The sequence below is a fragment of the Camellia sinensis genome, chromosome 3 (genome assembly GCF_055761805.1).
Source record: "Camellia sinensis isolate YWXY chromosome 3, ASM5576180v1, whole genome shotgun sequence".
In the NCBI taxonomy this organism is placed as follows: domain Eukaryota; kingdom Viridiplantae; phylum Streptophyta; class Magnoliopsida; order Ericales; family Theaceae; genus Camellia; species Camellia sinensis.
This window is the reverse complement of record NC_138963.1, coordinates 221,343,652-221,357,573: the sequence shown is the minus strand read 5'-3', so window position 1 is coordinate 221,357,573 and position 13,922 is coordinate 221,343,652. Positions and strand designations below refer to the sequence as shown.

Sequence of the window (13,922 nt, the reverse complement as noted above, 5' to 3'; positions counted from 1 at the left end):
GAGAACTTACATTGTATGGATCCCACACCCATGTAAGCCATTTAATAAAAATTTTAGTAAAATTTTTGGGGTCTATAGCATTACTTTTTGGCTATTTTAGCCTGCTGTTAAAAGGTTTGGTTTGGGACAGGATTTTTGATTTTTTTGACTTTTGTGAGAAAAAAAATGAAATGATTATGGGTTAGATGTGATATTTTGTTATATTTGACTAAAATAACATATTTTGTCTTATATGACTATTTTAGCCTAAAATGTTATGCCAACAAACCCTTAGGCTCTTTTTTGTTTTCATTTCCCAACTTAACCAAACATATATTAGAATTTGAATCCTATCAATTCTTTGTCTTTGCCTATTTATTTTTATTTCTCTTTCCACTTTCTTCATCAAATCCTTCAACTAAATATAGTGAAAATGCCAATCATTAGAATATGGTTACGTCTGGTTTGAAAATTATCTATTTTAATTATTTTTGGAATAATTATTGATAAATCCTATTTAGAAATGTTTTAACCCAAAAAATTCATGAAGAAATTTATTAACTCATTTAGTTCTATGTATGTATAGTTTTATCCCATAAAGTCTTTTTTCTTAATTTACACTCTTTTTTTAGACACTTATGCCCTTATATTTAATTTTGATACCTTTATAAATATTTTTTGAACGGTTGGCAATTTTATGATGTAAATATTCATATTTTAACATTCACATTGGTAAGAATGTAAAATTGGCCCGTGGCCCGTGGGCGGTCTGAAGATCGCCCCCGGGCCGGGGCGGGCCTGGTCTGTTGACAATGTGAATATTCACATTGACATGTTAACATTCACATTGATAGAAGTGTAAAATTGGCCCACGGCCCGTGGGCTGCTCAGGGCGAGCCCGACCCGTTTACAATGTGAATATTCACATTGGCATGTTAACATTAACATTGATAGGAGTGTAAAATTGGCCAACGGTCCGGAGCGGGTTCGACCTGTTGACAATGTGAATATTCACATTGACATGTTAATAATCACATTGATAGGAGTGTAAAATTGGCCCGCGGCCCGGGGCAAGCTTGTTTGGGCCCGGACCCGAGTTCAGCCCGAGAACTTGGGCTAGGACCTGGGCCATTACTTTGAAGCTTGGCCTGCATAAGGCCCATTTAAGGCTCGGCCCGCCAGAGGCTCGGTGTCTTTTTTGTGGAAAATAATAAAATTTTGGGAGAAAAAATTAAAAAGAATTTAAAAAAAAAATGGCGAGGCTCACCCAAGCCCGACCCAAGCCCAAGCGCCTTGGCTCGACCCACCGGGGCACCCAAAGCCTGAATACCTTTATGCCAAGGCTAAGGCCTAGGCCTAATTTTTTGGCTCGTGGGCCAGTCCGGCCCGACCCGAATTTTGGCAAGCACCCACGAGGCTTTACATGGGTTGGCCCCGGCCCGGGTTGGGCCAAGCCCCTACACATTGATGATATGAACATTCACATTGGCAGTGTGAACATTCATATTGACGATGTGAACATTCACATTAGGAGTATTTTGGTAATTATGTCACCCATAGGACTTATTGAAACATAAGAAAATAATGTGGACTAAATGAAACATAAGTAAATAAAAATGGTATTTTGGTTTTCTTACCTCAAATAGGAATATTCACATTGACGGTGTGAACATTCACATTAGGGGTATTTTGGTAATTATGTCACCCATAGGACTTATTGAAACATAAGAAAATAATGTGGATTAAATAGAACATAAGTAGATGAAAATGGTATTTTGATCTTCTTACCTCAAATAGGGACATTTACATTGACGGTGTGAACTTTCACATTAGGGGTATTTTGGTAATTATGTCACCCATAGGATGTGAACATTCACATTAGGGGTATTTTGATAATTATGTCACCCATAGGACTTATTGAAACATAAGAAAATAATGTGGACTAAATGGAAGATAAGTAGATGAAAAGAGTATTTTGGTCTTCTTTCCTCAAATAAGAATATTCACATTGACAGTGTGAACATTTACATTGATAGTGTGAACATTCACATTGACGATGCGAACATTCACATTAGGGGTATTTTGGTAATTATGTCACTCATAGGACTTATTGAAACATAAGAAAATAATGTGCACTAAATGGAATATAAGTAGATGAACATGGTATTTTAGTCTTCTTACCTCAAATAGGAACATTCACATTGACGGTACGAACATTCACATTGACAATGTGAACATTCACATTGACAATGTGAACATTCACATTAGGGGTATTTTGGTAATTATGTCACCCATAGGACTGATTGAAACATAAGAAAATAATGTGGACTAAATGGAACATAAGTAGATGAAAGGATATTTTTGGTCTTCTTACCTCAAATAGGACCTAATGGAATAGTCAAAAAGAATATAGGTTAGATGGAATAAAACTCTTAGAAAAATGATTTATCAAAAAAACTCCCATTATTTTTTATGAAGGTAAAAAAAAATAATGTGATTAAATATTTTGCCTTATGAATCATTTTTGTCTTAATTATTTTAGCTCATTTCAATTGGTTTATTGAATGACCGTGCTTAAGTTTATCTAGTCCAATTATATTTGTTTTATATACAAATTTGAGATGTGATTTGTTAATTTAAGGATTTGAGTTTCCTCCAATCTATAATGTGACTAAATGTGATCGTCTGGGTTTGTGAGGTTAATCATAGTTTTTATTTTGATAATTTAAACCGTTTATTTCATCTGTTCTTCATATATATCATTCAAATAAAATTAAGTTGATTTGATAATTTTAATTTATTTAATTTATTACATTTTTGTCCAAAAAAAAAAATGAACAACAAATATTTTTTTAAAATAGATAATTTATTTGTTTTGTTGACAAACATGATAAATTTAATAATTTATAATTGTCGATATATTAAAAAAATTATAAAATGAACGATTTAAATAATTAAAATGGAACTTGTGGTGACCCATCGACCCATACAATAGTGAAGCGGAGTTCTCAATTTAATATTTAAGCAATGATAAAAACATTTTTTTTTTGTTGTGAATTTCAAAATACTTATTAATCTTTTTACACCGCCGTTAATCGCAATCTTAACAAACAAAAATATGATCCGTTCTACTACAAAATGAATCACATCTAATATGGAATTCAGATATGCTGTGCCATAGGGCATAGCAGCATACTGTTAGGTTTTATGGAAGCTTGTCATGAGTCTTTTTGATGAGTTAAGCTGCTTAATTTTTTTTAAGATGGTATTAAGTTCCTTAATTTTGGCAGAATAAATCATCAAAATAAAAAATAAGTTGATTAGACATTTTGAACTTTATAGTAAGAGCACATTTAAAAAAATGATTAACATAATTTTAATAATTTATTTCAAATAATTAAAATCTAATTATGAGATTATACCGATTAAGTTAATTTTTTTTATGAATAACATGTCCAATAAAATTCACAATATAAACGATTCAAATTATTATTATAAATCCGGAAAAACTCTCCATACGATGCATAGCAGGGCCTCTATGCCTTCCACTTAAAATTTTAGTGCCATACTCCGTTCACTTGGGTGGTGTCATTTTTTCTTTTTCAATTTTCCATTTTCTTTTCTTTTTATAAAACTAAAGGGACCGAGTTAAAAACCAGGGATTTTCTGTATTATTTTTCAATTTGCCAAACTTTTCTATTTTTGAAAAAATTATAACTAAATAAAAAATGATATTTAACTAAAGTTTGTATCTCAAAAATTACATGAAAATGAGATGCATAATGTAAATTTAAAGTTTGATGTAGATTCGAAATTAATGTGATATGATGTAAATTACTCTTAAAATGAATGTGATCCATTGATATAATTTTTTTTTGCTTATTTTTAAGTATTTTTTATAAAAATGTTATTGTTGTAAATAACTAACTAAATAATACACAATCAAATTTTGTTTCAATCAAAAACCCACTGTTACCCATCAGATGAACCATAGTTTGTGTAAATTAACATATAAGCAAGCAGGGGTAGAGTTTACTCCTAAACTGCATGAACTATCTATCCATATATATGTGATCCATATATATGTGTGTGTCAGTATAGGGGAAATTCTATAAACACCATAGAGTCCAATCCAGATTCCAGTAGCAGCCTCAGATACGTCCACACACCCTCTTTCCCTCTCTCACAGCTGCTTATTTCAGAAAACAAGAACAAAATAAATAAATAAAAAGAAACATAAAAAGAAAAAGAAAAATATGCAAATATGACAAATGTGTAGAGGATGAGAAAATCAGATTTCCACAATGAAATATACCTGATGATTTCCTTCCCTATCCATTTCAGGGAAGTTTGCTCCAAGTTGTTCATCAATTCGGTCAGTTGTTGGAGGTAAGAACTGCACCAAAAATTTCAAAAAAAAAAAAAACAAAAAAAAAACAGAGAGAGAGAGAGAGAGAGAGAGAGAGAGAGAGATTAAAGAACGAAAGAGAAATCATCCAAAACATGAAAACATTGACATAAAAATGAGATAAAACATTACCAGAGGAAGAAATCCAAGTAGACAAGGAAGAGCACACAAAACACTCATGTCTGCATGACACTTCCGCATCATCTCAATAGATATCCTCAGATAACCCATTGCAATTTCTTCTGGAGCACCAAGGGTATCATGGTTCAGCACTATCTTCAGTTGGCATACAATGAAGCTAGACATAAAAATCATATCACACACACCCAGCCAACTCTGTTTTGCTCATATCCAAACAACATGAAACATGACTCCCATCAAAAGCTTGACAAATAACTTGGACCCTTCTTCCAAGTGTGATAAGAAGAGCAAGAAAGCCCTGATAAATGTGGAGGTATAGAGGGTGAATGAAATGGATGAAACAAGCAGCATCATGGCAGCATTTGTCAATGAGGGAATGAGATGGATTCCCCATATACAGAAGCAGAAACAAACAGAGTGTAAGAACATCCAATTGATAAGAACCCTCTTTGAATCTGTTGAAACTGGGTTATTGCTGTGAAAATGGAGAATCCATCTCATTCCTTCATTGACAAATGCTGCCATGATGCTGCTTGTTTCATCCATTTCATTCACCCTCTATACCTCCATCAGCAGATTTATCAGGGGTTTCTTGCTCTTCTTATGGAAGAAGTTATTTGTCAAGCTATGGGAGTCACGTTTCATATTGTTTGGATATGGGCAAAACAGAACTGGTGTGTGGTATGATTTCTATGTGAAGATGGTGCTGAACCATGATACCATTGGTGTTCTAGAAGAAATCGCAATGGTTTCTCTGAGGATATCTATTGAGATGATGTGGAAGGGTCATGCAATTGGTAAGAACATCCGATTGATAAGAACCATCTTTGAATCTGTTGAAACTGGGTTTCTTTCTTGTATGTCACGCTCACGAGTTCAGGAAATAGTGACCCAAAACACATGTATAGCCACATATATATAGCTGGGAAGGGGGTGATTGTACCGCCTGAAAAAGCAAACTTCATCTAGACAAAATTAGCCACACCAACAGACATTTTTTTAATGCTGGAGAGTGGTGGGGTCATGGCATCAACACACCTTTTGTATGGATGATTCACAATTTTCACTAATTATAAAGGTAATGTTTGGTTTGTATTTGTAAAATAATTTTTTGGAAAGAATTTATAAAATTTAAATTATTTGGTTGTATATTTTTCAGAGTTTTGGAGTTTGGGATGATTTTTTATTTTTATTTTTTTGTAGTTGAATAGATGAGTATGAGAAAAAAATGATTGATTGATATATAAGATGTGAGAGGAGAGAGGAAAAAGAAAAAGTGATTGATTAATGTGTAGTAGAGAGAAAAATGTGATATTGATTTTTTTTTTTTTCAAGAATTTTCGACCAAACAATTTTTTTTTAATTTTTTAAAAACTTATCTCTCAAGAGACAAACCAAACAAGGGCAAAGTGTTTTGTTCACACACAAAAAATGTGTGAATAAATTTGTTTTCCACCATGACGGTTGATTCTTCCACCGCATTGTTAAGCAACAAAAACAAAAGCAGAACAAGGAAAGGAGATGTTTAGACAACGAAGATGGAGAGAATTTACATTATCCATTATGTTGGCTTGAAAGCCGATTTATAGAATACAATTGATGGATACAAACAAAAACCAAAGACTTAATGCATACCTAACTTGGTTAGACTTACATAACACTTATGGATAAGCTTTGCACAAAATTCCAAATACCTAGTCAAGCCTAGTCATAGGCTTTACAAAATGTTTACATAAAAATAAATACAAAGACAAAAAGTCTTTTAGTAAAATAAATGAAAAACTACAATTATTTGTCATATTCTAACAAAAATCAATTATACACACTGTCGACCCTCCCCGTGGTTTAGAGAAATAGACTAATATAGATAAGATTTGATTGATCTTATTTGTCTTGTAGCGTTGGTTAAAAGGATTTGTCTAACCACTTTCTACCTAATAATGCGGGTTGCTCCACGTGTCGGGATATGGTTGGAGTCATAAGACAACTGCATGTGATAGTGGAGTCCACTATGCTTCCATCTTGTTGACGAGATTGTGATATTCTTTATCAGTCTTTGATGGATGGGAATCAGGATCCTGGCTGTATTATTCATTCTGAAATTGTTCTACATCATCCGTGATCATGACTAGTTCCAACGAAAGATCTAAATTATTTCTCTTTTTTAGATTTAATAACATATCAAGAGCCTCATTAATTTGTGTAGGAGACCTTTGATATGTTGTGGGAAAATAGATTACAAGTAGTATTCTACCATCTGTGACCATGAATGACAATTTTGCTGAGCCATGGATATTAGAAGCTGTCTGTGAAACAGTTATTAGACTGTTTATCCAATATTCTGTCAAATGAACTTTCTAAATAGTTTCCAATCACTCCCTCCTTCGATCTTCATCCAAATAATCATCTTCAAATTCAAAATCTTCAGTTTCTTTGAGATACCAAATTTGGTATGGTTGGAAAAAATGTTCTCGTTCTCACTAACTAATTGTGTTAGAGATCCAAAAAGTAAAATATTTACTCCATCGGAAGCCTTTCACTACCTATGAGAGCATTGCTTTTATGATCATTGGATATTCTATCCACTGGATTGGATCTAAAATTTGAAAAATAACTTGATTAGTTATTCTCCAATCTATATCTTCAAAATACCACATGTCATGATTTGCCATGATGGTTATTTGGGAATTCCATATTTAAAATTTAATTTATCATATGAATGTTCTAAGATTTGTCTAATCTTATCACGATGATCATCAACTTGATTTTTGATTAACAGAAAAATTTCTTTTAGAAACAAAGTTCTTGCTTTTTCAAAAAGACAAATTCTTGTTATTTGTTCAAAAACTAGACCAAAAAACTCATCTGATATGAGGTCTGATAGTTGCAGAAAATTGTTTATTTTTTCTAAATTAAAATCTTCATTTCAATTCATTTATTTAAGGATATTGAAACAAAGATTTTGCAAATCTTTTAATTTAGCTATTTGCTCAGCTAATTTGTTTGCTATAACTCCCGTGTGTTTTCGAAATTTCACTTTATTGTCTACAATGTGAATTTTTGAAACTCCATTGAGTTCTGTATAAATTTATGTGGATATTCCAGAGTTTAAAAAAATCTTTTATTTCATATTTATCTGGTTTAGATATCTGAATATTAGTTGACACTATGTTAGTTCTCATTTGACAAAAATTATTTTGATAAACAGGTATAGTTGGTGCACTGCAAAAAGCTTTTATAGCTTTGGTCATGCTATCATAAGATTTAAAACTTGCTCCTAGAAATCTGCAAACTTGTTTATTACACTCATTCCATTCTATGTAAATTTCAGGTTGTCTTCCTACAAACACAGTATAAACTTTTTCTTGTTTGGGAGTTGGGTTTTTAGAAATTGTCACCCAAACTCCTTGCGCGGGTTGTTTACCCTTGTCCATTTTTTCCTCTTGGTCTAGAGGTCTTCTGCAAAAATTAAAATTACTTGTTTAGTAATTTAATTTTCTGAAACAATTCCTACTAAGAAATCTGCAAAAAAATTGTTAGTACCTTCAAGATGTTCTACCTCAAAAGTATATTTAGAAATTTTATCATACCAAGCTAATCTTTTTCCTTGCTAAATAGGTTTTTTATTGATCAAAAAATCTCTTACTGCCTTATTATCAATGTGTACAATAAAAAATTTTGGGGCTAAATAAATATGAAAGCTTTTTATTGCCAATTGTGGGGGCATATTTTGAGAATGACAGCATGTGGCCGAGGTGACATAGAGATGTCAACTGAGGTGCCATGTGGCATGGTCTTGGTGCCGAGGTGATTTCGGCTAGGCCGAGGTTACCTGCGGAGATATCGGAATCCAAGATGAGCGGATAAGGGACAAGAGTCCTAAAACAGGGGAGAATCACAGTCTGGATAAAGATAAAGCTCTTAGGGAGTTTATCCCTATCTAGCTGAGAGTCTAGGATGAGCATTGAGCCTGAGTCCACTGAAGTGAGGCTTTTACAGGGATCAGGTCAATGTTGGCTATAAAAACAGGGCACCCCTGTGGGTCTGAGGTATGTGTGATATATTGGGAGTAATAAGTTCTTTCTTGTGAGTTAAGCATAATTTGCTAAGAGATATTGATTACTGACTTGATCGTTGGAGTACCCCTGGGTGGATGACCCAGTGCTGAATTCTTATCTTTCTGTGACAGGTTATTCGGGCTTAATCTATTCTGCCGGCACTCTCCAGCTGAGTTCCCCATTTGGTTGTGTGGTCAAAAATCAACACCCATAATTTGGCGTCATCTGTGGAAAAGTAAGGAGAATAGATCGCCAACGATGGGTAGAAAGAAAAGATCGTAGATGACATCCCTAATGGGAGTGGTAAGCATGCCGACCCAAACATGGAGGAAAAAAACCATAACGAAGGAACACGGGATCAGAATCCAGGGGAGAATGCCAAGAGGCAGACGCATCGAAGAAATCGGGCTGAGATGAATCTTACAATGAAAGCGACCTTTGGTGTAGAATGATAGATGCCTGAGGAGGGACGGCGAGATGAAGAGAATGGAAAATAAGTTGGCAGACCTGCAATCGGTTGTCAACTTCATGATGCAGAACAACGTCATGCAACCACCATTTCTATTGAGGGACACGCCGATTCCAGCAGCCAAGAACGACACCCAGAAAGGAGGGCATAAAGCAATCCCAGCAGTCCCTCAGCATGACAAGGTAAATGAATGTTCACATCAGCCTTTACGGGATGCTAGGCGAGCAGAATCAGTAAGAGGAGAGTCTCAAAGGACCCTTCGTACTAAGGGAACTTATGTCAAGGAAAATCGGCACGTTTAGGGAAAGAAACTTTGTTTTGACACGATGAATGAAAAGAAGTCCAAGAGAACGCATAACGACACCAGAAACAGCGCACCCAAGAGACTGAAGTCCGTTGTCAGCCGAGCTCTCGGTCGGACTAAGGAGGATTTGAGGGACTACCTCCAGAGGAAGCAGTAGAATGCCGAGGTCACATCACCCGTTAAGCCGAGAACGTCGTTCCTGGTAGAGTTGGATAGGTTTGAGGCCCTAAAAAGGTTTCATATGCCGAGGTTTTAGATATATGCCAGTAAGTCAGATCCAAACTTTTACGTCGGCTTATACCTGAATTGAATGGCCTTATATACTGGGAATGAACCGTTACCGTGCAAGGTGTTTCGTTTGTCCTTTGGAGAAATTGCATCGGATTGGTTTCATAAGTTGCCGAAAGGAACTGTGAAGAGTTGGGAAGGCCTGGTCGAGATGTTCAGGGCCAGGTTTGTCACAAACAAGTTGGAACCATTAAGGGTAGACTCCTTGATGGCTTTAAAAATCGGCAAAGGTGAGAGCCTTAGGGCTTATGTCGAAAGGTCCGAATACCAGAATGCAACCAGGAATTGGCGGTCGTATCTTTTAAGAATGGTTTGGAGGATGATTGCACGCTTCAGAAGTCACTAGCAAAGACTCTACCAAAAAGTATGGAGGAGCTCATGGCAATGATCGAGAAATATGCCAAAGTAGAAGAGGATATACTAGGAACGAAGGCACCAAAGCAGGAGAAGAGAAATGGCTCGTCGAAGCGAAGCAAAGGTAATACTGGATTTAACAGTCAAGAAACAAGGTTGAGGGCTGCACAAGTAGTCACTACTGTGTTTCGGATCCCGATTTATAAAGTTTTAGAAAAGATTAGGAACCAGCCATATTATAAAGCGCCAGAAAAGATTCCTGGAAAATTTATGAGGAGAAGTCTTGGGAAGCATTGTGCCTACCACAATAAGGATGGGCATCTGACTTAGGGGTGCAGAGCCCTAAAGACGTATTTAGCAGACCTGGTTAGAGAGGGTCACGTGAGGGACCTGGTAGATGAGGCCAGAACGAGAGAAGAGCAGGCAAGACTGTCCCAGGCACCGACAGCACCACCTCCACCACAACCACAGCAAGCAGAACCTCAGGTGATCAATGTGATCCATTCGTAACGAGAATGATATACAAGAAGAGACATAGAAAGTGAAACACTTACAGCATGTGTGTTAAGTCCAACAAAAGAGGCCTAGGACAGACGAGTACCAGGGACCCATGGTGTCCTTTACTGAGGAAGACCTAGATATGGTGCAACATCCATACAACGATGCTTTGGTAGTAACCCTCAAGATTGGAGAATGCCAGGTAAGGCGCATTCTGATTGAACAAGGCAGCTCTTGTGACATCATGTATGTCCGATGTTATAAGGAGTTGGGCCTTCATTAAGGTGATCTGGAGCAGTCCAACAGCCTAATGGTTGAGTTCAATGGAACACTGACATGGCTCCTGGGAGCAATAAATTTGGACGTGCAGGCAGGCACCAAGAAGGTAAGCATAGAGTTTACAGTAATTGATACTCCCTCTCCCTACAATGTTATCTTGAGAAGGCCATGGTTACACGCGATGAAGGTTGTTCTCTCAATGCTGCACCAACTATTGTGGTACCCAACGGAGCATGGAATTAAAGAAGTTAGAGGGGATCAAGTACAGGCAAAAAATTACTCCATAGCAATAATGAAATCCATCTGCAATGTGCGAGAAACAGAAATAGCAGAAATTGAAGACGAAGACATAGAGGTTATAAATGATGGCAAAGAATCGACTGAGAAGAGTGAAGAAGCTTTGAAGAAAATTCTAGTCCAAAAAGGGGATGAAGAGCACTTCTTCCTTCCCAGCTCAAGCTTGGTCGAAGATGAGGAAAGGGAGTTGGAAGCCTTTTTACAGGCAAACATAGAAGTATTTGCCTGGACGCCATACGAGATGTTAGGCATTGACCTCGAGGTCACGTGCCATATGCTCAATGTAGACAGGTCGGCTAAACCTGTTATCCAGCGAGCGAGGAGTCCGCTGTTGATGCATGTTAAGGCAGTTGAGGAGGAAGTGGACAAACTACTAGAAGGCAAGGCCATTCGCAAGGTGAACTACCCTACTTGGCTGTTCAACACTATGGTGGTGAAAAAGAAGAACGGCAAGTAGAGGGCTTGTGTTGATTTCACCAGCCTGAATAAGGCTTGCCCCAATGACAGTTTTCTACTTCCTAAGATTGACCAGTTAGTAGATGCCACTTTAGGGCATGGAAGGATGAGCTTCCTAGATGCTTACAGGGGATACCACTAGATAGCAATGTATCCTCCTGATGAGAAGAAGACTGCATTTATCACCCCAAAGGGTTGTGCTGCTACAGAGTGATGCCCTTCAGACTGAAAAATGCAGGAGCAACCTAGTAGAGGTTAGTAACCAAAATGTTTAGACATCTGATTGGCAAGACAGTAAAAGTATACATTGATGACATGGTCGTGATGACCAAAGAATCTGAGAATTATATGGCCGATTTGAAGGTAGTTTTTGATATCTTGAGGGCATATCAGCTCTGACTCAATGCTTCGAAATGCGCATTTAGAGTCGGGTCTGGAAAGTTCCCAGGATACTTGGCTACCAGAAGAGGCATTGAAGCAAGCTCAGATCAAATCAAGGCCATCATTGACTTGAAAATCCAGACATCGGCAAAACAAGTGAAAATGTTGACTAGAAGGGCCGCAGCCCTAAACATGTTTGGATAAGTGTAAACCATTTTTTAGTTTGTTAAAGAAGGCCATAGATTTTTTGTGGATAGAAAAGTGCGAAGTCGTCTTGGCCAACTTGAAAAAGTACTTGACAACAGCTCCAGTTCTTTCAAATCCAGTACTTGGGGAGGAGCTGTTCTTATACTAGGCAGTTTTAGAGCATGCAGTGAGTGCAGTGGTAATTAGAGAAGAAAAAAGAGAACAAATGACAGTATATTATGTGAGTATAATCCTAGCAAGTGTAGAAACCAAGTATTTACCCCTGGAAAAATTGACACTAGCCCTGGTAATAGCTTCGAAGAAACTGAATCACTACTTGCAAGCCCACAAGATTGTGATACTAGCAGAGCATCCTTTGAAATCTTGTTACAGTAAGGAGATCTAATAGGCAGGGTAGCCAGATGGGCAATAGTGTTGGGCCAATATGACCTGGAATTTAGGCCCAAAATAGCACTTAAGGGCCAGATGCTGGCCAACTTTGTGGCCGAGTTCACACTTGACGCCATCCCACGTTAGACACCGGTGAGCCGCTATTTGGGTTCCCCAGAAGAGCAAGAAGAAACCCAGCTAGGGATAGAGAACCCCACTCAAGAAAAATAGAAGAAAGAAGAAAAGCCAAAGCCCTGCGACATCTACGTCGGAGACTCCTTCCGCCTGTTTGTTGATGGAAGTTCAAACCATCAAGGAGCGGAGGCAGGGGTGGTGTTAGTATCACCAGATGGGCAAATGTTAGAATAGTCTATTCGTTTGGGGTTCAAAACCTCAAACAATGAAGTAGAGTATGAGGCACTAATCGCAGGGTTGAAGTTAGCAGCAACAATGGAAGCTGAAGAGGTGATAGTCTTCTGTGACTCCCAACTTATTGTGAATCAAGCAACAGACAAGTACGCAACCCGAGATGAAATAATGATAGCCTATGTCAAGGAAGTTGTTAGACTGCTAGCATTGTTCCAGGATTGTCGGCTACAACATGTTAGCCAAGATGATAACAATCACGTCGATGCCTTAGCTAACCTGGCTAGTGTAATGAAATCAGGGGAGGCAAGGACAATAATGGTTGATTATTTGTCAGGCCCAAGTGTGGAACCACTAATCACAGAGTATGAAACAATGTGTGTGGAGATGGGTCCAAGTTGGATGGATGCAATAGTGATGTTTCTTAGGGACGGCAAGTTGCCGGATGATCGCAAAAGAGGCGCATAAGACCAGACTAAAGTTGGCAAGGTTCAGCCTAACAGCAAAAGGACATCTATACAGGAGATCCTTCACTGGTCCCCTTTTGAGGTGTGTGTATCCCTCTCAGGTTGAAGACTTCTTGTAGGAAATATATGAAGGAGTATGTGGAAGCCATGTTGGGGGTAGATCATTTGCTCATAGGGCAATTACTCAGGGGTGTAACAAGCCCGCGGGGGACCTCGCTACAGCTCGGACTCGACTCTTCGCAGTCACGGTTCTAAATCTGAACCAAAGAGTCCAAATCCGACAAATCGTTTTAGGAAAACAGATTTTTGAAAGAAGTGCCAAACATGGACTGCTTTGCCAGATACAGAGTCGCCACCTAAATATTTTATTTTGGGAAATTTAGGAAACCCTGACTCGGTGCCAAAAGGCCACGTGTCCGTCATCACCAAAGTTGCCTCGGCTCGGGAACTTGGGTACGATTGGGGAAGGTCACTTCGTGAGCACCCCCGCTCGCCCGATCAAAGATCGGCCTCTACTAACCGTGATATCTATTTTTGAAAACTTTGTGTGTTCTTATTCCAGTTATTAGCCTAGGTTACTATGTGATGCACACAGCATATA

The 13,922-nt window shown here is 37.5% G+C and overlaps 1 protein-coding gene across 1 annotated transcript; it reads left to right on the top strand.

Annotated features, from left to right (window-relative positions):
- Positions 1–10,611: 10,611 nt before the first annotated feature.
- Positions 10,612–11,532, top strand: LOC145822251 (uncharacterized). Its single transcript, XM_082918869.1, has 2 exons — positions 10,612–10,701; positions 10,798–11,532. The coding sequence occupies exons 1-2, from the start codon at positions 10,612–10,614 to the stop codon at positions 11,530–11,532; spliced, it is 825 nt and encodes a 274-aa protein (XP_082774995.1).
- The last annotated feature ends 2,390 nt before the right edge of the window (positions 11,533–13,922 follow it).